We start from the raw sequence: 24482 nt of genomic DNA, 5'->3' as shown, positions 1-24482 counted from the left end.
ACAATACTTAAGAGACAATATGAGACTCTATTTGAATTAGATTCTTAATCAAAAATTGTTGTAGAACAACCTATCTAGTTAAGCTTTTTAAATCGAAAATAATGACCTTTCCTTATACTCGTATGTTTTAAAACAATACAATGTAGTGTGTCGCAATGAACCTATCGGAAACCGGTGCATTTTTACGCTACCTACTCGCTTGACCTTTGCACATATTGATATCACAGAAGGCTTACGCATGAAAGCTTTTAAAATATATCAAGTACCATTTTAGCAAGTAGGTTACGAGGTTAGTATTTTTTTTTCATTGTCAAGTTTTGGGACGCCGTGATAGCCCAGTGGATATGACCTCTGACTTCGATTCGAAAGCGTAGGTTCAAATCCGGACCGAGGCATGTGCCTACAACTTTTCATTTATGTCCATTTTAAGAAATTAAATATCTCCTAGTTCAAACGGCGCCGAAAGAAAAACATCGTGAGGAAACCTGAATACCTGAGAATTTTCTAAATTAAGTGAAGTCTGCCAACCCGCATTGGGCTAGCTTGGTGGATTATTAGCCTAACAACTCATTATGAGAGAAGACTCTTGCTCAAAAGTGAGCCGGTTGTTATGATTGATTGTTTTAACATCTGCGATCTAACCAGACGATTTTGAGAGCCTCCGTGGCGCAGTGGTATGCGCGGTTGATTTACAATACGGAGGTCCTGGGTTCGATTCTCGACTGGGACGATTGTGGTTTTCTTAATAAGTCCAGGTCTAGTTACCACCCTACCAGCAAAGACGTACCACCAAGCAATTTAGTGATCCGGTATGATACCGCATATGCATATAAACAGTCCGAGGTTTTCTCTTTAAAGTAAGCCCGCTATCATGGACTGATGATAAATCACCAAGTAGGCATAGGCTGTGGCTATAGTTACCACCCTACCGGGAAAGACGTGCCACCAAGCAATTTAGTATTCCGGTATGATACCACATAGGTATAGAAACAGTTAGAGGCCTTTTAAGTAGACCCGCTACCATAGACTGATAATGCATCACCAAATATCAGGTTACATCGAAGTCTACGGCCCACCTATCTCTTGTCATTGAATAAAAGATAAAAATGAATTTAATCTATATGTAACATTGTGGTTTGTACGAGTTACCCAGTTATACCTCAGAGTATGTTATGAATTCGACTTCTTACACTTGTGGCCTTCACCCTTCGTGACCCATACGAGTACCTTTAATTAGCCGTCGCTCTGTAGCCGGCGGGCGCTGTCAGGTAATGTCACCATGCCCAAAAAGATCGCGATTTTCATGTATAAATAACATGGGTGCCAAACCAGACGGCATAGTCTCATTTCGACAACCATAACAGTAACAATGGTAGCCAAGGTAAGGGATTTTGATATTCAACATGTTTTACTTTGAACAAAAGTCCAGGAAAATATTTAGAGATACATAGTTATCGAGTGATATACATGTTCTTTATGATTCTTCATGATATTAACCTACGTGTTAAGTTATTATGGTTAAAAGTAAAGTCGAAACTTAACATTTTTACGAAGGACTATTACTTTCGCAATTACTACATTATAAATTGGCAATTGCTACACCCCAACCGTTTAAAAGTACGCTAAGTAAAGACAGACCCAATATATTAACTCAATATTTAATGTAATATTTCTTTCACAGTTCATCGTTGTCCTCACCCTGGCTGTCGCAGCTTCAGCCGTGCCTTTAGTACCAATCGGCAATGTAGCCTACGCCGAACCCGAAGCGCCAGCCCACTACGAGTTCTCATATTCAGTGCACGACGAACACACCGGCGACATCAAACAGCAACAAGAATCCCGCGCTGGTGACGAAGTTCACGGATCCTACTCCTTAGTCCAACCCGACGGTGTCCACCGCATCGTTGAATACACGTCGAACAAGGATGAAGGATTCAACGCTGTTGTGCGGTACGAGGGACAGCCAATCGCCGCCCCCGCTCCCGTTAAGCTCGCCGCTCCCGTTGCCAAGTTAGCGTACGCTGCTCCCGTTGCTAAGTTGGCGTATTCCGCTCCCGTTGCCAAGGTCGCCTACTCCGCACCCATTGCCTACCACGCACCTGTCGCTAGAGTCGCCTACTCCTCTCCAATCTCTTACGCCTCTCCTATCGCCAAGGTTGCATACTCTGCTCCTCTTGCCCAAGTATCCTTCGCGTCGCCCGCCATTTCCTACCACCATTAGATAAACAACTGATTAGATAAATTGTACATAATGTTCGTTAATTTAAGAAAGTGATATGAATAGTTACAAATAAATTATTTGTTTAAGATTTATTAATTTGTTTTTCTAATAAGTTCCAAAAATAATACTGATACGCATTGTCGTGGTTAGGTGTATTACACTTTTTTATTTTTTACAAGTTGGTCTTTGACTGCAATCTCACCTGATGATAAATGATGATGCAAAGTAAGATGGAAGCGGGCTTTAGATTTCTACACGACATCGTACCGAAATGCTAAATCGCTTGGCGGCACGTCTTTGCCGGTAGGGTGGTAACTAGCCACGGCCGAACCATGCCACTAGCCAGACCTGGACCAATTTAAAAAATCTCAATCGGCCCAGCCGGGGAATGAACCCAGGACCTCCGTCTTGTAAATCCACCGCGCATACCACTGCGCCACGGAGGTCCTAAAAAAATACATATTAATGATAATAATAACCGGGACCAACGCACGAATTAGAATTTTCAATGAGAATTACTTGAAACAAAGAAAAGCTCAATATTTCATAGGCTAACCACTGGAAAAATGAGGCAGTATCTACTTAGGTATAATAAAAATAATAGTTAGGTATGGTAAAGAGTCCCATAAAACTTATTACACAGAGCTTGAAAAAATTGTCATCGAAGCTATGGAGGCTAAAAAATGTGCGTACGTTATGTATTTTATAAATCACCACACTGAAGTTTCAAAGCTGATGTGGAAGTATTTTAAGAAAATTTTAACAATAATTAATTAATAACAAAAAAAAAGACGAAATTCCACCCGCGTTTTGTAATCCAACAGGCTAATTCACTAACTTTAAAGTATGCTAGTTGACAATGATGGACCTGCCAATACATAGCTTTAAGCAATGTGTTAAAAATATTTGCTTAGTCGAGGTTACTACACCATCGATGAGTTCCTTAATGATAAAGTTGCTTGGAGGCCGTTGGATCAGCTTCCACCTTCACACAGGAAGTAAATCTATAAGAAATTGTAATGTTGTCATCAATTGTAATTATAATATTATTTATTGTATGATTTTTTTAAAAAAGGCCACTGTTGAGTTTCTTGCCGGTTTCTTCTCATCAGAATCTACCTTCCGAACCGGTGGTAGAATCTTTACAAATAGTCAACTGACGTATCAAAAGTGCTTGTATACTGAGCCTACTTTAAATAAATGAATTTTTGATTTTTTTTGACATACGAAATTATTTGATGTTTATTTTAATAGGTTAATTTAATAATATTGATGTTTATTTTAATAATAAAGAGCATTAGTAAGTAAATAGGCTATCTAAAATATTTTTTACTGTCTTGACATCTCTAAATAAAAGTCCTGCCACAATTTCCACCTCTTATTTTGAATTGCACAGATTTGGGCAAAACACTCAGGGGCCACCCGTGGCAGTAGTCACCATCTATCATGATTTAGCGAATATATCTAAGTAGTCAGAAATAAACTCTGTTAATCTTAACTCTAAAAAATCAAAATTTATGGTTTTAGGTACAAGCACAAAATTAGGCAAGTTGAAGTATTTAAACCAAGTTTACGGTGAGGGTGACACACACAGGTAGAAAGAGTGTTTGAGGCACAGAATCTCGGAATCTCGGAATATTGCTGAAGTAATGAACTTCGAAAACAATGTCAAAAATATTTTTACAAGCTAAAACTGCTTTATAAAATGCGCCCTTACCTAAATTGTTAACGTATATATCCATGTTTATGTGAGGCACGTTGTCTAATCTAAAGTATGCAGATGCCGCTTTAAGACCATTTTTGTTTTCTAGATCTGCCAAGCTTATTCAAAGAGTCCAATACGCTTGTGCACGATTCTGCTTTCCAGTGTCTCCCCGTTTCCATGTTAGTCCATTTTTAAATAGCGCTAACGTACTGAAGATGGAAGCGCGGAGGACATTTAGCCACTCTAATTTTCGGTGTAATCTCCACTGGGAAACCATTTTATCTATGTTCACAAATAAAATTCATATCATAAATTTTATCTATGTTTCGGAGTGGGTAATAGGTACCGGCCAAGGGAGCAACCCGTATTTCATGTCCGTTTCATAGGTCTGCCTCGTTTAAGGGGAGATTTTTATCAGCAAATGTAACCAATATTTTGCAGTAAATTTTTCTTTTTTTTTCATTGTTTAATTATTTATATTATTATTATTAACATGTTACACAGATTTTACAGGTTGAGGGCAGGAGGAAAACTGGTTCAAGTAAAATTAAATATGCATCAAACGCTTCAAAATCTTCACAACTTTTCTATTTGTTTGAAATCCATGTTAAAGTTGTTTAATTAAAGAAACCTGCTGTCGTTTTAACACTAAACCATAAATATCTATCATGCCCACAGAACAGAGATCGCTAAAAGCTAACGGTGATCATGACGTTCCAGTACCTAATAGCTTAATCTGCCAGTAAAGATGAAATTAATTAAAAAAACTGCGACTGCGTAAAAAATTTACAAAATAAAAAGTGTCTACTGTATAGCGAATGTGTCAAATATTGGCCTCCATTGCATCTAGGAATGCACTACAGCTCGAGGGCATTTATTAAAGTATCAGAATATATGTTCGCACGTGAAATATTTTGCAACAATGTATGTAAGTAGATACATATAAATACAGACTCGAGACACACTCAACCATAGTCAAACTTCGACATTCACATCAGTCACAATGGTTGCTAAGGTAAAAAAATATTATTTATAAGTATTTACGAGTAATTAGAGAACGCCTGCAACTTCGTTTGCGTGAAATTCTGTTTATCACAAATCCCACGGGAACTATAGATTTTCCGGGATATTAAATAGATTTAAAGAATCATAGAATCATCTTAATGAATAGAACACAATGATATCCAAAAGAGAAAAAGATGAGTAAGAGTCTTACGCAGGTACAGAAGAGAGTGAAAAGAATTAAAACAGTATTCGTTTTCAATCGTTCCTGAACAGATTGGCTTACAGGCTGATTTCGAATAAAGTACCCTCTTAAGATAAATAATTAATGATCAATGTCTTTATTAATTACAGTTCGTCATCGTCCTCGCTCTGGCTGCGGCCGCCTCCGCCGGGCTCGTCCCCGTCGCCAAGGTGGCGTACGCGGAACCGGAAGCGCCCGCGCACTACGAGTTCCAGTACTCGGTGCAGGACGGCCACACCGGTGACGTGAAGCAGCAGCAGGAGGCGCGCGCCGGAGACGCCGTGCACGGCTCCTACTCGCTGGTGCAGCCGGACGGCGTGCAGCGCATCGTGGACTACACCGCCGACGCGCTGCACGGGTTCAACGCCGCCGTGCGCTACGAGGGACACCCCGTCGCCGCGCCCGCCCCAGCCAAGCTCGCCTACGCCGCGCCCGTCGCCAGAGTAGCCTACGCCGCGCCCGTCTCCTACGCCGCTCCCGTCGCCAGAGTAGCGTACTCCGCTCCCGTCGCCTACGCCGCTCCCGTCGCCAAAGTGGCTTACGCCGCTCCCCTCGCCCAAGTATCCTACTCCTCTCCCGTCGTCTCCTACCACCACTAGACTATGCCAAATTGACTGTTAATTTGTAGATAACTAATTTATTCATGTGATATAAATAGATAGAAATAAAATATTTGTTTATGTTTTATTTAATTTTTCTTCTATTCCACTTCTATTCCACTGCCCAACCGTATTTTTCAGGTTTATTCTAATAAGTAGGTAGCTATTTCAATAGTGTATGTTTATTCAAACTTTTATTTTGCTTGATTTGACTTGTAGGTCAAAAAATCTAGGAAGCTGCAAATTAAAAATAGAGATTTAATAACTCGGTTATGGTGACGGACTGCCTGTTCGAAAACTCTCTGTTGGGTTCTTTCGAGACACTCCTAGAACAGTATTTGCAATTAATTGAAGGTAAAAGGGAAGGTATATCAATCGTGTTATTAAAAGATTACATTACGCTCATATTTGAAATAGGAATAGATACCCTAGATACTATTTGTTAATCTAGGATATAATCTGTTCCTATTTCAATTATTAATTTCTTAAATTAGAAATTTAACAAACCACAGTTTCCGGATTTGTGATAAATGGAACTTCACGGGGCCGGATTTGAGCCGTAGAACTAATGCTGAAGTCGTCGGCGTTGTCTCCTACACCTACTAGATAAACCAAGTTTAGGCTTTTGTCATGACAATAACTACTTACTGCTTTTATGTTACATAATTAACACTAGAAGCCCTGATTATACAGACACCTCTAAAAGGGTCAATGTTGTCCATTTTAGTTTTGCTTCACTAATGTAAAGATAAATTCTATTATAATTACTTGTTTTATTAAAATATATAGAGTATATTGCATATTACACATAATTTTCGTTTTAAAGAAGGAATGAAAGGATAATGAACAACGACTTATTGCGAATATTTGATTTGTTTAACGCAATTTATTATGCACAAGAAATCGGTGAACAACGTCAGATCAGATCCGCCAGAAAAATATCTACGTAAGTTTTGCTCCGAAAACGGAACATAATGAGATGTTGTATAGAGTGCGAATTTTCGCAATTGAACGTTGAGGACTCGTATATCTGCTAACAAGTACCGAAGCATCTTGTTTTTTCAAAGAGTGTAGGTAAACAAAGTAAATCAAATTTTATGTCCATTTTGGCAATTTTAGTAGCACGTTGTCAAGTTCGAAATGTATTATTTATACATTTTGAAATTGCGTTATTATATGTGTTGTAGTTAATGTTCTACTCATATAAAAACTCGTAAGATACCTATCTCCTACAAAGGTATCTTGTATAATTCCATGATTGTATATTTATTTGACGGCCGCGTGACGCAGTGGGTAGTGACCCTGCCTTCTGCATCCACGGCCGTGGGTTCGATTCCCACAACTGGAAAATGTTTGTGTGATGAGCATGGGTGTTTTCCAGTGTCTGTGTGTATTTATACATTATATAAGTATTTATATGTAGTATATAATTGTATATTAATATTATAATATCAACTATCTTAGCACCCATAACACAAGCTACTCTGTATGCTTACTTTGGGGCTAGATAGTGATGTGTATTGTTTAAGTATATTTATTTATTTATAAAAAAAAAAAAAAAAAATTTAGGGAACGCATCCCCTGCGAATAAAAAGCTTTTCCGGAATGAAACGTAAGTATACGAGAAAGTAGAATTTTTTTCCGGGTCTGGTGACGTTGTCGCTTGGATTCCTCGATTTTTGGCGGATATCTAGTAGTAAGGGTTAAGATATATTTATAAGAGAAATGTGCAGTACTGAGAAAAGCCGACAAGCGCTTATGAGCACAAAGAATGTTTGTACTATTTTTAAGGAGATAAATAACATACAAAAATAAACTAAATAATTGATAATTAATTTATTTGGCTCTTCAACAATTTTACAACAGTTGCATCTTGTAGAATCAATACCTCCTTAAAATGCTCCAGTTGTAGACTGTAACGAATGTTTTTTGGCGGAGAATAAAAATCAAATCATAATATACAAATACAAAATAATATAAAATACAAAAAAATTAATCTGCGTCTCTATCAATTTAACTTACGGAATTACTGATGTACATATTCAGGGGCTGTTTCTACTAGTAACTTAAGCTTGCCTGTGTTTGACAGTTTTTTTTTAACTTCACGCTGGTATTGAAATTAGTTTTTTTTAATTATACCTACATCCTTCATTACATCAGTGCTAGTCTTATATTCCTATTTTCTTGTTTTGAGTTATTTTTACACACTTTATATTCACTTGTAACTATGTATGTAAGAAAATCTTGGAATCCTAATTTGACCCACTTCCCGGTTTTCGGTTAGGATGAAATTTTGCACACGCTGAGGTCTGATAACAATATATGACTAGCTAACATCATTACAAATCCAATATGGCGACCTCTCCTATCACTTTAACTATGAAGGATAGACAAATATTGGAATCTTAATTTGACCCACTTCCTGATCTTCGTGTAGGATGAAATTTTGCACAAGCTCTGAGTTCTGATGACAATACATGACTAGCTAAGAAACGTCATTACAAATCCAATATGGCGACCTCCCCAATCACTTGTAACTATGTATGTAAAAAAAATTTGAAATCTTAATTTGACCCACTTCCCGGTCTTCGTGTAGGATAAAATTTTGCACACGCTCTGAGTTTAGATGATAATACCTGATTAGCTAAGAAACGTCATTACAAAACCAATATGGCGGCCTTCCTAAGATGGCGGACTAGCTGTTTGAAATCCACCCCCATAATATGGATATTAAATGAAAGGGTTTGCTGTCAGAAATATGAAAAAAATAGTTACGTGACTTAAATCTAATATTTGTAATTTTTAGTGTGTGATAAAGCGTGTTTTTTAGTTTTTTAAACTATTTAAAGTTATTTATATAACAATTAAATTAGGTCATACACAGATTGCCTATTAAATTTGAATTATTTAGGACCATCAGATATAGAAAAATCTCAAAAACAAATTTTCAAAAAAAAACATTTTGAATAAAAAGTGACCGAGAAAGCGCTATGTATTTACTAGAATGCTTTTGCTTTGTGAAAAATGGATGGATTTTTTTCAACTGATTTTTGATAAACCGTTATAATATAGTTTTTTAATTAGAATGCATTTGGAATTTGAATAATCATATTAAGTGAAGCAAAATATTTAGCTAGGTATTTAAATAATCAATATCCAATAAATAATATCAAAGCTTACGCGAATGTCAACTGTTGACCTCAAGTGCACTTAGAAAGTCCTATAGCTCGCGGACAAGAATATGTCACAGAAACATTTTTAGCAATGTCTCACATATAAAAAGAAACACGGGACATACATTGCCATAGTCAATCTTCGACATTCGCAACAGCAACAATGGCAGCTAAGGTAGATACGACTAACGACTATACTTTATCCCAAATTTATTGGTTCAGACACTAAGAAATTTGTTACTTAATTTAATAGGTTTATAAATAAATAATGAAATTTTTGTTAACTTACAGTTCGTCATCGTCCTCGCTCTGGCCGCGGCCGCCTCCGCCGGACTCGTCCCCGTCGCCAAGGTGGCGTACGCGGAACCGGAAGCGCCCGCGCACTACGAGTTCCAGTACTCGGTGCAGGACGGCCACACCGGCGACGTGAAGCAGCAGCAGGAGGCGCGCGCCGGAGACGCCGTGCACGGCTCCTACTCGCTGGTGCAGCCGGACGGCGTGCAGCGCATCGTGGACTACACCGCCGACGCGCTGCACGGGTTCAACGCCGCCGTGCGCTACGAGGGACACCCCGTCGCCGCGCCCGCCTCAGCCAAGCTCGCCTACGCCGCGCCCGTCGCCAGAGTAGCCTTCGCCGCGCCCGTCTCCTACGCCGCTCCCGTCGCCAGAGTAGCGTACTCCGCTCCAGTCGCCTACGCCGCTCCCGTCGCCAAGGTGGCGTACGCTGCTCCCCTCGCCCAAGTATCCTACTCCTCTCCCGTTGTCTCCTACCACCACTAGACTATCCCAAATATGACCTTTAACTTATAGATAAGTAATTTATTGATGTGATATAAATAGATAGAAATAAAATATTTGTTTATGTTTAATGCATTCGTTTTCTTTTAACTTTCACAACAGTAGACGGGACTTTTACATGAAAAAAGCACAGAAAAACTATGAAACAAGATATCGTAATGTTTCTGAAATAAGTCTTGTACAATGTGGGATTTCCATTAAAATCCACAAATATTTCATCGCTCAGAAGTATCTCCTGGTCAAAAGTAGTTTTGATGAGTGATTGCGTTTGGCAAAATTATTTTTGACTGGTTTTCAGGAGTTTTGATTAAGATTGCAAAAATACTAAGCACTAGCAGATGCCCGCGACTTCGTCCGCGTGAAATTCGATGTACATTTTCGAACCCTTCGACCCTTCTATTTACATTTTCGATTTTTTTATATATGAAAAATACAAAATCATAACCCCTATACAATAAAGTGCGCGTTTTTTTTGCTTGGGTAAAATGCCCAGCCGTAACCTAGGTCGGTGGTCCCATCATAACAAATCCAATATGGCGGAAGGCCGCGCGTTCCGTTTTTTGTGCATCGGTAAAATGCCCAGCCATAGCCACGATCAGTGACTATATCACAAACCCCCGGCCGAAGGCCGCGCTTCTTTTTTGCTTGGGTAAAATACCCAGCCGTAGTCACGGTCGAAGGCTGTATCATAAACTCCCGGCCGAAGGCCGGACTATAATACAGTGCGCGGCCGAAGGCCGCGCGTTCCGTTTTTGTGCTTGGGTAAAATACCCAGCCGTAACCATGGTCGGAGGCCATATCATAAGCTCCCGGCCGGTCTATAATAAAGTGCGCGCGACCAGGAAAAAAGGAGGACTTTTCATACAAACTTTTAACCCCTATTTCACCGCCTTCAGATTTTATTTTCGTTATAAAAAGTATATTTTATCCTGCTCCGTATTATATTCTTATACCGTGCTAAGTTGCATTTGAATTCATTCAGTAGTTTCAGCGTGATGCCCGGTCAACAAAAAATACGGACAGACAGACAGACAAGAAATCGAAATGAATATTTTGTATCGATTGTATAATGCCCTCTAATAAAAAAATTTAAAATATTATCTATGTACAGAATTTGACAGAAGATTAGCTATTGCGCCAAATTCGAACTATTTTTGTTTGTTGGCCGGCACTTTCATAAAGGCCCAAAATGAATGATCTCCTTTTAGGTCAATCTAATAAGTAGCCCTTGCCCTGAACTTTGCTTAATCTATTTGTGAAAACCGCATCAAAATCCGTTTAGCAGAACCAGAGAATAGCGCGAACATACAGACAGAAGGACAGACAGACAGACAGACAGACAAGAAAATTTAAAAAATATTTTTGTATTCTATTGCTCATTTCTAATCGCCCTAACTTGATTTTAGTTAAATTTGGGCAAAGTACAGACACTCGATTTCTACTCTTTTATTATAGTATAGATAGATAGATATTAAAACTTGCATACCATTTTACGATAAAAAGCAGATAATGTGACTATTTAAACACAAAAAGAATTATCCAATTTGAACCTGAACTTTCAAGTAGTTCCTATGATTAGCTTGGCGCGTTCAACCAAATAAACAAACAAATTGGTCAGTTGAGTATAGAATATGTGTCTCAATATCGATTTTACACAGTTTTAGTGAAGAACTCGTTTCTCCAAATAACGCCTGCGAATCAATTTGAGCAATCCAGTTTTTTCAAGATAACTTTTTTTCTATCTGTCCGATCTTAATGAAACAAAGCCTATATGTTGCCCTGAACTTTGCTTAATCTATTTGTGAAAACCACATCAAAATCCGTTCAGTAGAACCAGAGAATAGCGCGAACATACAGACAGAAGGACAGACAGACAGACAGACAAGAAAATTAAAAAAAATATTTTTGTATTCTATTGCTCATTTCTAATCGCCCTAACTTGATTTTAGTTAAATTTGGGCAAAGTACAGACACTCGATTTCTACTCTTTTATTATAGTATAGATAGATAGATATAGATAGATAGATATTAAAACTTGCATACCATTTTACGATAAAAAGCAGATAATGTGACTATTTAAACACAAAAAGAATTATCCAATTTGAACCTGAACTTTCAAGTAGTTCCTATGATTAGCTTGGCGCGTTCAACCAAATAAACAAACAAATTGGTCAGTTGAGTATAGAATATGTGTCTCAATATCGATTTTACACAGTTTTAGTGAAGAACTCGTTTCTCCAAATAACGCCTGCGAATCAATTTGAGCAATCCAGTTTTTTCAAGATAACTTTTTTTCTATCTGTCCGATCTTAATGAAACAAAGCCTATATGTTGCCCTGAACTTTGCTTAATCTATTTGTGAAAACCACATCAAAATCCGTTCAGTAGAACCAGAGAATAGCGCGAACATACAGACAGAAGGACAGACAGACAGACAGACAAGAAAATTAAAAAAAATATTTTTGTATTCTATTGCTCATTTCTAATCGCCCTAACTTGATTTTAGTTAAATTTGGGCAAAGTACAGACACTCGATTTCTACTCTTTTATTATAGTATAGATAGATAGATATAGATAGATAGATATTAAAACTTGCATACCATTTTACGATAAAAAGCAGATAATGTGACTATTTAAACACAAAAAGAATTATCCAATTTGAACCTGAACTTTCAAGTAGTTCCTATGATTAGCTTGGCGCGTTCAACCAAATAAACAAACAAATTGGTCAGTTGAGTATAGAATATGTGTCTCAATATCGATTTTACACAGTTTTAGTGAAGAACTCGTTTCTCCAAATAACGCCTGCGAATCAATTTGAGCAATCCAGTTTTTTCAAGATAACTTTTTTTCTATCTGTCCGATCTTAATGAAACAAAGCCTATATGTTGCCCTGAACTTTGCTTAATCTATTTGTGAAAACCACATCAAAATCCGTTCAGTAGAACCAGAGAATAGCGCGAACATACAGACAGAAGGACAGACAGACAGACAGACAAGAAAATTAAAAAAAATATTTTTGTATTCTATTGCTCATTTCTAATCGCCCTAACTTGATTTTAGTTAAATTTGGGCAAAGTACAGACACTCGATTTCTACTCTTTTATTATAGTATAGAATAGATAGATAGATAGATATTAAAACTTGCATACCATTTTACGATAAAAAGCAGATAATGTGACTATTTAAACACAAAAAGAATTATCCAATTTGAACCTGAACTTTCAAGTAGTTCCTATGATTAGCTTGGCGCGTTCAACCAAATAAACAAACAAATTGGTCAGTTGAGTATAGAATATGTGTCTCAATATCGATTTTACACAGTTTTAGTGAAGAACTCGTTTCTCCAAATAACGCCTGCGAATCAATTTGAGCAATCCAGTTTTTTCAAGATAACTTTTTTTCTATCTGTCCGATCTTAATGAAACAAAGCCTATATGTTGCCCTGAACTTTGCTTAATCTATTTGTGAAAACCACATTGGTGGGTATATCGAAGGACCGTAATATTATATATATGTTGCTGGTTCAGGGGTTGCGTTCAATACCTATAGTTGTGATGAAATCTGCAATTACCAATAATTGACTCACCCAGTTGACCGGCAGAAAAACGGCTGGAACGTCCAATGCTTCACTGGCGACTGTTACGAACCGGCTAGCATGCAGAGTAATTTCGTACTATGCTGACGGTGGCGACGCGTGCGTCGATTAATGTTGGCGGCATTGGCGAAACTAGCCAATCGCAAGCCGTCAGACGGGCGGTAGGTTCAATATTACCAATTGCAGAAATCAAAACAACTACAGATTAATAATTATCGAACACCCCTACCGAAACCATATAAAAAATGGTTTCCTTCTAAAAATTGCCAAATAAAGACAAATAAAATTAAAATAAATACATAAATTAATATAAGCCCTACCGAAATATAATTATATACATTAATAATACAAAAGGATTATAATATACAAAATAAATATATAAATTAATTTACATAAGGTAATGGGCTTAATTTATTAACAGGTCGTTGCAACCTATTTTTCTGTGTGCGCAACGTTACGCAGCGCACAATGCCATCAGGACCGGGATGCAGTTCCTCAATCCTGCCTAATGGCCAATTACATGGTGGAGCATTATCGGTTTTAATAAGAACCAAGTCGCCCGCGTTAAGGTTTCCCTTAGACGTGAACCATTTGGCTCTTTGTTGCAAGGTATTTAAATATTCCTTGCTCCATCTTCTCCAGAATAGCTGAGAAGCTTTTTGAAGATACTGCCAACGTGACAGTCGCGTAATAGGGACTTCTTCTACATTATATTCCGGCACGGCCGTGAGGCTTTTCCCGATTAAAAAATGACCAGCAGTTAATACATTAAATTCGCTGGCGCTGTCGCTAGCTGGCAACGGACATAAAGGACGCGAGTTTAAAATGGCTTCAACTTTACAGATTACCGTGTTAAGTTCTTCAAACGTTAAAGGCTTGTCTCCAACACAACGGACTAAATGATACTTAGCAGCTTTTATGCCTGCTTCCCAAAGACCTCCCACATGAGGGGCGCTTGGTACATTAAATTTCCACGAAATCTGTCTTTGAGCGCATCCATCTGTTATACTTTCATTATTGCGTAAAAAATTTTGAACTTCCGTTAAATACTTGCTAGATGCTTTCAGATTCGAGCCTTGGTCAGAGTACAAGGTTTGACACAAACCACGGCGGGCGGTCATTCTATCTAGGCAATTTAAAAAACATTCAGCTGTCAAAGATGACAAAAGTTCCAAATGTACGGCTTTGGTAGAAAAGCAAATAAATAAGGCAAAATACGATTTGGATACTTTAGCATTTTTACGCAAGCTCTCTTTAATTTGAAAAGGTCCACCTAGGTCGACACCTACAGATTGGAACACTTTATGAGGTGCACGACCCCCTACCCTGAGTAAGCCCCTGGAATCAAGAAAGGGCGCTAACTTTTTAAGCGAAGGAATAAACTTAATATTTTTTGAAAGTCGATCTATTTCATCGGCAAAACTAGCCTTTTGTACCAATCGGATCAGTAACTCTTGAGCTGCAGTTAATTCCTCAGTAGTTAAACAAGATGATTTTACAGAGGAGGGTCGCTTGTTACGCCATCTAATAATCCATGCGACGACCCTTTGTAATTTCGTATAAGACGAAAATCTTTTTATAAGATCCTCATAAAATTCCGTACTTGCTTCCGTTGGTGTATTAAGAATTAATCTATCAGAAAATAAGGTTTTACAATTTTTTAATTCCGGAGGATTCGATTCCGTATCCGGAATAAATACCGAGATGGGCCATTCAGTTTGTGGCTGATATAACCATAACCAATCAGCGCCATCTAGCCATCGCGAGCGCATCGCGACAAGTTGCGACGGCAACGCTCCTCGCGAACAAATATCGGATAAATGATTTTCGCTATTAACATGACGCCATAGATGTGAAGGTACGACCTCCGTTATTTGTGTAACACGGTTACAAACAACCGTTTTTAATTTATAAGCCTCAGTGTGAAGCCACGACAATACGATTGTCGAGTCAGTTAAAGCGATTATTCGAGTTATTTTGATTCGCGTAAGATTATCACAAACGAATTTTAATAATTTGCTAAGTAATACAGCTCCCATGAGCTCTAGGCGTGGGATAGTCAAAGGTTTAACTGGCGCAACCTTTGATTTTGCGGCCGCCAGGCAGACCTTAACGTTACCTAACTCATCGCGAGAGATAACGTACAAGCAAGCAGCGTACCCGCGCGTCGACGCGTCGCAAAACCCTACTAACTCGCATTCCGTTTGTCCGGACTGCAACATGTGCCGGGCAATAGGTATTTCGGCTAAGCGCGGCAGATCTGCTATGTACGAAGACCAACGTTCGCCTATTTCGCGTGGTAGTTGGTCATCCCACCCTATACCTAATTTCCATAGCTCTTGCATGATGGATTTGGCTAAGAAAGTGCACGGGGCTATAAAACCTACAGGATCGTAAATTGAAGCTAACAGTTTTAAAACTGAACGTTTAGTTAAAACTGGGTCCGTTTTATTTATAGAAAAAATAAAATTATCTGTCAAAGGTACCCAGGTTAGACCGAGCACTTTAACATTGCATTCATTACCGTCTTTTATAAAGTTCACCGGACATTCCCTGTGATCGGTAGGTACGCGTTGTAATAACTCGGCGTTGTTACTTGCCCACTTTTTTAAAATAAACTGACCACTTTCAAAAATACCTAACAGCTGATCTTGCAGAGCACAGGCTTCTTCGTGCGTGTTACATGAATATAAAATGTCATCCATGTAAACGCCTTCCTTGATCACTTGAGCAGCCAATGGGAAACGTTCCTCCTCGTCACTAGCTAATTGAAGCAAGGTACGAATGGCTAAGAAAGGTGAGCAACTAAGTCCGTAGGTAACAGTTTTTAACTCGTATTCTTTAATCGGTTCAGCAGTAGATGAGCGATATAAAATATGTTGATAACAACGATCGGATTCTTTTAAGAGGATTGCACGGTACATTTTACAAACATCGCACACGATGCAATAATTAAAAAGTCTAAAATTTAATATTATTGCCGAAATATCCCGATAAAGATTCGGTCCCGTTAATAAAATATCGTTGAGCGATACACTATTATTATTTCCGCGACATGAACCGTCAAAAACTACTCTGAGCGGTGTCGAGGTTGAAGTAGGTCTCAAAATATTATGGTGAGGAATAATATATTTACAAGGCGCCGAGCCGCTGTATAGTTCCATATGACCGAGCGTTTCATATTCACGCATAAATTCATTATATGCCTGCCGCAACTCCGGTGTGCCCGCGAGTTTACGCTCAGTCGCGAGCAATCTACGCTCTGCGACTGGCCTCGAATCGCCCAATGGCGGGTGACTCAGAACGCGCGGCAGCGGTACAACGTATCGCCCGTTCGATTCTCGGGTGTGCTCTTTTAAAAATATATCTTCGGCTAATTTATCGAGAGGATTCATAGAGGGTGTGCACGGCACTTCTTCTATGGTCCAAAAGGCGCGTAATGCCTGGTCAAGGGATTCATTATCCGAAACCGATAAAAAATAATTTTGAACTGTTCGTTGATCATTGGAATCAAGAATAAGTTTCCCACTCACTACAGACCCGAATATAGTATCGATTACGCTAGGTATTTTTTCATTAATAAATAACGGTTGGCTTTGTATTATTTCGGACACAACATCGTTACCTATACTAATAGCATTAACAACTGAGTCTTAGGGCCATAAATCATTTCTCTATATCTATCTCGCTTGCACTTATGGGTCTTATGGAGCCGTCTAGTGAAGGGTGTAACAATGAAAGACATATTATCGATAAGTAAAGTTTATTATCGTATCTTGTTCACAAAATTAAAAAAATTAACAATATTTGATTTAATATAATACATATTTCATATTATATAATTATTAACTAAATAAAATTAATCTTCATCTGAGTCTTCATCATCAGAATCTTCGTCTTCTGCCAAATTTATTATATATTAGTATCCATAGTGCGCAACGAGTAACACATGAATGTATTTATTTAATTGCAGTAAACACATTTATAGCAAAAAAAATACGCAATGCAATTACATTAGAAACCGACCAATCAGAATCGTCCAAATCATTATTGACTCATCATTAGCACGTGCGCAGGTAGCCGTTTATCGATAATTAGGGTGCGCAGGTAGGCGCGCTGCACATTCCTATCTTTTTTGACTTTTATGACCGGACGACTCAGATGATAATGCGCATACTATAATAGCATATCGACACGAGCTCTTTTATAAAATTGTGGATCCGCTAAATTAAAGCGGGTATATGAAGAAATAACTTCGCGCGGGAAGTTGACGTTAGGCATGTCATTAGCCACTTTCGCTACTACCACCATGTCAACGGACAAAGTGGGACTGTCCTGGAACTTAGATTTAATAGCACAAGTTACCATACCTAAATTTTTAATAAATTCTCCGCCAAGGCCAGATATCGTAAATGGACACTTTTTTCGCGGTAAGCCCAAACGTTGAGCACATTCCGAGCTAATGAACGAAGTCTGAGCTCCGGAATCTATGACTGCACGGCAGTCGTGTAGTAGTCCAGCAACATCTTGAACGTGAGTTCGCGTTGTCCCTAAGACTACCCCGTACTGATTATTGGATGCCGAATATAAGGCATCTTGTGTCGCAGTCGGTTCGCTCACGGAGCTAGCCGACACGAGCGCTTGATGTGCTTGCGACGTCGAGGGTTGCGTGGATGATTTCAACGGCACGGCCGAGGTCACCTGATTCGCGCTTCCCATATCTTTGTGAAGTAGGAAATGATGGGGAGCCCTACACACCCCACAGGTCCAGGTACTTCCACAACTATATTTATCATGAGCTTTTAAGCAATTGACACAAAGTCTTAAAGAATTGACACGGTCAATTCGTTCATCTACAGATAATTTCCTGAAAGAATCACACCTATATATCATATGATTTTGATTACAATGGGCACATACAAATTTATTTTTATGTTCCTCACTCGTCTTACACACGCGAGAGGAAGTGAGCACCGATTTTGAATTCATTCGCGTAGATACGTTTGGGGATGGTTTTGAAACATTACTATTTCCCTGTCTACCTTTTTGAACATTACTCGAGAAACTCGGAAAAGTATGATCAAGAACTTTAATTTGTTTATTTACAAAATCAATAAGTTCATTAAACTTCGGAATAGATTTTTGGTCCCGACTTTCTTCAAATAGTTTTCGAGTATGAGAATCTAGACCCCGTAACGCTAAATGACACATAAAAAAGTCATCGAGATTTTCTATGTCCAACGCTTGTATTGCCTTCAAAGAGTGGTCAAAAGTTTCTATAAACACAGTCAGATTTGCACTAGTGTCCCTTTGTAATGGTGTGAAATTCAACATCTTTTCAAAATATCTACCAGCTAGTGCACGATTGTCCTGATATTTTTCGAGCAAGCTTTGCCACACTAGTGGATAGTTAGCCGCTGTGATGGGCAACTTTTTAACAATGTTAAGTGCATTGCCTTTAACGCATGATAACAAATAATGAAATTTATCAATATCTGAAAAGTCTCGGCTATGCACCAACGAATCAAATGTATCGTAAAACGTTGGCCAATTTTCTATGTCCCCATTAAATTCGAACAACGTAAGTTTCGGCAGTGATGGCGTTGACACGTCACACTTTTTTTGTGTACTAGTCTGTAACTTACTTTTATATTTTCGGGCAGTTACGCTACATAACTCATACAAAGTATCAAATGCGTCCAGCTGTGCAGTGGACATTTTTGCACTTGGCTTAAGCTGAATTTCAATTTCGAGAATCTCCATAATAGTATTTTCGAATTTGGTTTTAATACTATCTAATTCCGAGTATTGAGCCACGAAAATCTGCATTTTATTTATATCGTCTTTTATACCTTTTGAGGAATCGATTAGTTTTTGCACTTTCGTAAAAAGATAATCTCGTTTGAAATTCAGAGTTTTTAACTTTAATTCAAGCATTTCAGTACGCGTGGGTTCCGCCATCTTTGAAATGTATGAAATTAATTACTGTAAAACGTTGCACACCCAAGAAAATTGCCTTTTTAATGCTTAAATATATATGAAAATACAATAAATATTGATAGATTGGATAAAATATGAATAAATATACAAATAATACTTGCAAATTCAATAAATATATACGATATATTTATGACTTTGAGGTTACACTATAGGTATTTTACACAAATAATAATGATAGAATCGGCTCGTAAGGCCAGAAATGGTGGGTATATCGAAGGACCGTAATATTATATATATGTTGCTGGTTCAGGGGTTGCGTTCAATACCTATAGTTGTGATGAAATCTGCAATTACCAATAATTGACTCACCCAGTTGACCGGCAGAAAAACGGCTGGAACGTCCAATGCTTCACTGGCGGCGGGATCCCTTTATATGCACGGCACAAAATATCACCCAGGGTGGTACAAAGTTCAGTTTTCACGGAAAACAGCGGTAAAAGAGAGTTCTCGAATTCTAAGACGCTGAGGCGGTTACGAACCGGCTAGCATGCAGAGTAATTTCGTACTATGCTGACGGTGGCGACGCGTGCGTCGATTAATGTTGGCGGCATTGGCGAAACTAGCCAATCGCAAGCCGTCAGACGGGCGGTAGGTTCAATATTACCAATTGCAGAAATCAAAACAACTACAGATTAATAATTATCGAACACACATCAAAATCCGTTCAGTAAAACCAGAGAATAGCGCGAACATACAGACAGAAGGACAGACAGACAGACAGACAAGAAAATTAAAAAAAATATTTTTGTATTCTATTGCTCATTTCTAATCGCCCTAACTTGATTTTAGTTAAATTTGGGCAAAGTACAGACACTCGATTTCTACTCTTTTATTATAGTATAGAAGATAGATAGATAGATAGATATCCATGCCCCGTTGATCGCCTAGTTAGCCTATTCAGCTTTAAATCACGCGATTTTGGGTTCGAGACTGGAAGACTGGCTACGAAGATTTTCTTAAATTCAATAAATAAAAAAAAAATGAAACCTGAATTGTGTTATTTGGTACCTATTTTTTTTATTGAGAAGAATACAATAAGGAACTTAAGCTAACCTATCCTAATAACTATACAAATCATGCCCACGTGGAATTGTGGCAAGAATACTGGCTGCATTTCAGCGCTGGACAGCCAGGCTGATCCTTTGCGCAAAAAATGAGCCAGCCCTTCTGTCACCAGTCGAGGCAACTAGCCGCGGTGAAATAATTCGGTAAAATGTTTTGGCACTGCGACTCCATGGCCCAAGGGTCTCCACGGCAAAAGGTACAAATATGTAACTCTCTGTCAAAGAGGCATACTTGAGCCACGTACCGGTTTCAGCTTTTTCTGCTGCGGCTCCTGGTCTGATTCTGTCTCCCTGATATGACACGGTGCTAATGTGTCGACGCATGTAGCGTCCCACATTAGAGCCCGCCCCATTTCCCAGGGAACAAGCGTCAATACATCAGGTCTGTTGCCATCATCCCGACTGATTCCTGACGGCTCGATTAGCGCAGAAATATTTATGGTGGCAAAAGCCCTTTTTATTATATCATTTAGAGAGCATGCCGAAATAGCCTACCGCCACTCCTTTGGCATGAAAGCCCGTGGATTCCAAATTTGTAATTAAAATTTTAAACAAGACTGTCCCAGAGTTAATGCTACCAGACCCCACCCCCTGCAGAGGGTTTTTAATTAATCACCTACTAGTCAGGAAAATACCAACAAATTTTAGATGAAACTGTTTTGAAACCCGATTGAGGGCCGTGATACCCAAGTTGATATGACCTCTGCCTTCGATTCGGAGGGCGTACTTTGAATCCGGTCTTGGGCATGCACATCCAATATTTCGGTAATGACCTTTTCAAAAAATTAAATATCTCTTGTTAATGTTGATTCTGCAACCCTTTCAAAAAGACTAGAAGTTATTCCACCAATGCTGGAAATACCAGTGAACGCTGAACATACATAAAAAAGACATACAGCTCAACATATTTTCTCCTTTTTAGAAATCGATTAAAATTAATTTATTTAAAAGATAGCTCAGCATAACTTCATAGGCTATTAAAAAAACGTAAGCAAATCTTTATTAACGAACTAGCAGACGCCCGCGACGTCATCATCCGCGTAACACAAATCACAAATCCCGCAGGAACCATGGATTTTCCGGAATGAAAAGTAGCCTATGTGTTAATCCAGAGTAAAATTTATTTCCATTCCAAAGGGGAACGGCCATCCCCGGCCCAGACCTGAGAGGTCTGGTCTAATTGACTTATATCTAAAAAATCTTGATAATTCTACTTTATAAAAAAAAGTTTGCTACAACGTTTTACGACATTTTTAATTCATTTTTAATTTGTCCACAACAGGGAAAAGCTAAGATCGTTGACCATACAGCCTAAGTTTTTCGATATTTTTGAAGACTTATAATTGACTTGGTTGTTCGTTTTCTTGTTTTTTAAGCTTGTTGGTAACAGAAAAAAATAATATCTACAAAAAAAATAAATCAGTTCAAATGTTATTTCGCCACTTTGGTACACCGACGAACAATTTGCCCTGGAAGAGTGATATAAAAATTGTATTTTTCATCAAGGAACATACTTTTATTAAGCCAATTATTTAACCGGATTTTTAGTTATACATCATATTATCATTTCCATATACTTTTATACGGAGGGTATACCTGGATTCCCTGGGCCGGCGTTGTATAGACCGGTAGCCATTCCCCTTTTAGCCAAATCGCTCAGTAGCCGCAGCGCAATGGAGGAACAAACATACACACACAAACTTTCGCCTTTATAACATTAGTGTGATATACATATTTATACCTACCTATACCTATTTGCCATATTTTTTGTAGTATAACCAATTCTGGTTCAACTTCAGTCGGAAATACTGAATACCATAGTAGTTTGATTGATTGTTGTTGTGAGTAGTCTGATAGATTATTGAGTCTGACCCCTTTACCGTACCTATTTTTGGCTGGTGAGAGGCTTCGGCCGTGGCTAGTTACCGACAAAGACGTACCGCCAAGCGATTTAGCGTTCCGGTACAATGTTGTGTAGAAACCGAAAGGGGTGTGGATTTTCATCCTCCTCCTAACAAGTTAGCCCACTTCCATCTTAAATTGCATCATCACTTACCATCAGGTAAGATTGTAGTCAAGGGTAAAGAATAAAAATAATAAAAAAAAACCTATTGCGGATTTTACTTATCTGTAACCTGTTTCTGTGCTCCATTGTACTTACCTACTAGAAAAGAATACTAAACTTGGTGAGTATTTTAAAAAACCAAATTGAACTGTATTTGGGTAGACATTTTACTCAAGACATCGCTTGGTATGCACCAAAGACGTCAAATATTAATACAGAGGTAGAACCATATGAGCAATTTTCGTACACACTGCGTCACATACAAGTTTACCAAGGTAGGTAGGTACTCGTGCAATCATTTAAAGTAGGTAGATATTATACGATTCGCAGTGATCTACTTACGGCTAAATTCAGAGTAAATCAGTGACCTTCACCTCATCAGTTGTAAGTTTTTAATTGGCGCATGGTCTGTAGCCCGCGGCAAGTAACATGTCACAAATATAACAGTATAAATACATTCGTAGACTACAGAAAGACACAGTCACACATTGACAATCAATACAGCAACAATGGCAGCTAAGGTACGACTATACGACGTACTTTGTCGCAAGTTTAATCGTCATCAACCCATATTCGGCTCACTGCCGAGCTTGAGTCTCCTCTCAGAATGAGAGGGGTAAGGCCAATAGTCCACCACGCTAGCCCAATGCGGATTGGTAGACTTCACAGACGCAGAGAACCAACGATGTTTCCTTCTGTTTCCTCACGATGTTTTCCTTCACCGATTGAGACACGTGATATTTAATTTCTTAAAATGCACACAACTGAAAAGTTGGAGGTGCATGCCCCGGACCGGATTTGAACCCACACCCTCCGGAATCGGAGGCAGAGGTCACATTCACTGGGCTATCACGTCTCTTGCAAGTTTTATAGCCAGCACGAAAATAGTCAAGCTATGTACCTACTAAGTTTATTTTTTGTTAACTTACAGTTCGTCATCGTCCTCGCTCTGGCCGCGGCCGCCTCCGCCGGGCTCGTCCCCGTCGCCAAGGTGGCGTACGCGGAACCGGAAGCGCCCGCGCACTACGAGTTCCAGTACTCGGTGCAGGACGGCCACACCGGCGACGTGAAGCAGCAGCAGGAGGCGCGCGCCGGAGACGCCGTGCACGGCTCCTACTCGCTGGTGCAGCCGGACGGCGTGCAGCGCATCGTGGACTACACCGCCGACGCGCTGCACGGGTTCAACGCCGCCGTGCGCTACGAGGGACACCCCGTCGCCGCGCCCGCCCCAGCCAAGCTCGCCTACGCCGCGCCCGTCGCCAGAGTAGCCTACGCCGCGCCCGTCGCCAAAGTAGCCTACGCAGCGCCCGTCTCCTACGCCGCTCCCGTCGCCAGAGTAGCGTACTCCGCTCCCGTTGCGTACGCCGCTCCCGTTGCCAAAGTGGCCTACTCCGCTCCTCTCGCTCAAGTCTCCTACTCTTCTCCCGTTGTCTCCTACCACCACTAGACTATTCCAAATAGGACATTTAACTTATAGATAAGTAACTTATTGATGTGATATAAATAGATAGAAATAAAATATTTGTTTATGTTTTAAAGATTTGTTTTTATCAAAGCGTATACCTATACTCGTATGATATACCTATAGTCTATAGCAACTGCTATATTGGTCCAACCATTGGACCTAGCCTATGCGGCTTTGGATCATGATGGTTTCGATTCCTGAATCGGGGTTATTCTTTCTTCAAAGGAATTCTCAGTAGCAGTATGGAAGTCGGTGATTTAACATCCTCTTAAGTTTCCGTTTCCAGTGATTATTCCCAATGAGTACCTAATCGTTACCTACGCTAGCTACGTGGGTAACAGATGTCAGAACAACGCAGTCCCTAGGAGTTAAACCCCGAGGCCGCACCAAAAAGCGCTGGCTCGACATCGTAAACGCGGACTTCAGAGCCAACAAGCGAAGTCGGACGCTCAAGATCGGGCAAAGTAGGCAAGATTATGCCAGAAAGCGAACCCCACGTAGGTGGACCACACTAGGAAGAAGAAGAAGAGTGATCGTTACCTATAGAG

The 24482-nt window shown here is 39.3% G+C and overlaps 2 protein-coding genes across 2 annotated transcripts; both read left to right on the top strand.

Moving 5' to 3' along the window:
* The first annotated feature begins 1223 nt into the window (after positions 1-1223).
* LOC112056323 (cuticle protein 18.6-like) lies at positions 1224-5857 on the top strand. The gene is made up of 3 exons (XM_052886542.1): positions 1224-1381; positions 1682-2155; positions 5283-5857. Exons 1-3 carry the CDS (start codon positions 1370-1372, stop codon positions 5769-5771), a joined length of 975 nt encoding a protein of 324 aa, XP_052742502.1. The 5' UTR covers positions 1224-1369; the 3' UTR covers positions 5772-5857.
* A 3154-nt stretch (positions 5858-9011) lies between these two features.
* LOC112056033 (cuticle protein 18.6-like) lies at positions 9012-24007 on the top strand. Its single transcript, XM_052886540.1, has 3 exons — positions 9012-9119; positions 9236-9685; positions 23401-24007. Exons 1-3 carry the CDS (start codon positions 9108-9110, stop codon positions 23914-23916), a joined length of 978 nt encoding a protein of 325 aa, XP_052742500.1. The 5' UTR covers positions 9012-9107; the 3' UTR covers positions 23917-24007.
* Positions 24008-24482: the final 475 nt, after the last annotated feature.

Source organism: Bicyclus anynana, chromosome 17, assembly GCF_947172395.1.
Source record: "Bicyclus anynana chromosome 17, ilBicAnyn1.1, whole genome shotgun sequence".
Lineage (NCBI taxonomy): Eukaryota > Metazoa > Arthropoda > Insecta > Lepidoptera > Nymphalidae > Bicyclus > Bicyclus anynana.
Note: the sequence above shows the minus strand (reverse complement) of the source record. Positions and strands in the feature narration are given on the sequence as shown.

Coding starts and splice junctions, on each gene's coding strand:
- LOC112056033 (XM_052886540.1), top strand. Junction 9,686..23,400: donor ACGCTGCTCCCCTCGCCCAA/GTATCCTACTCC, acceptor GTTAACTTACAG/TTCGTCATCGTCCTCGCTCT.
- LOC112056323 (XM_052886542.1), top strand. Junction 2,156..5,282: donor ACGCCTCTCCTATCGCCAAG/GTTGCATACTCT, acceptor TATTAATTACAG/TTCGTCATCGTCCTCGCTCT.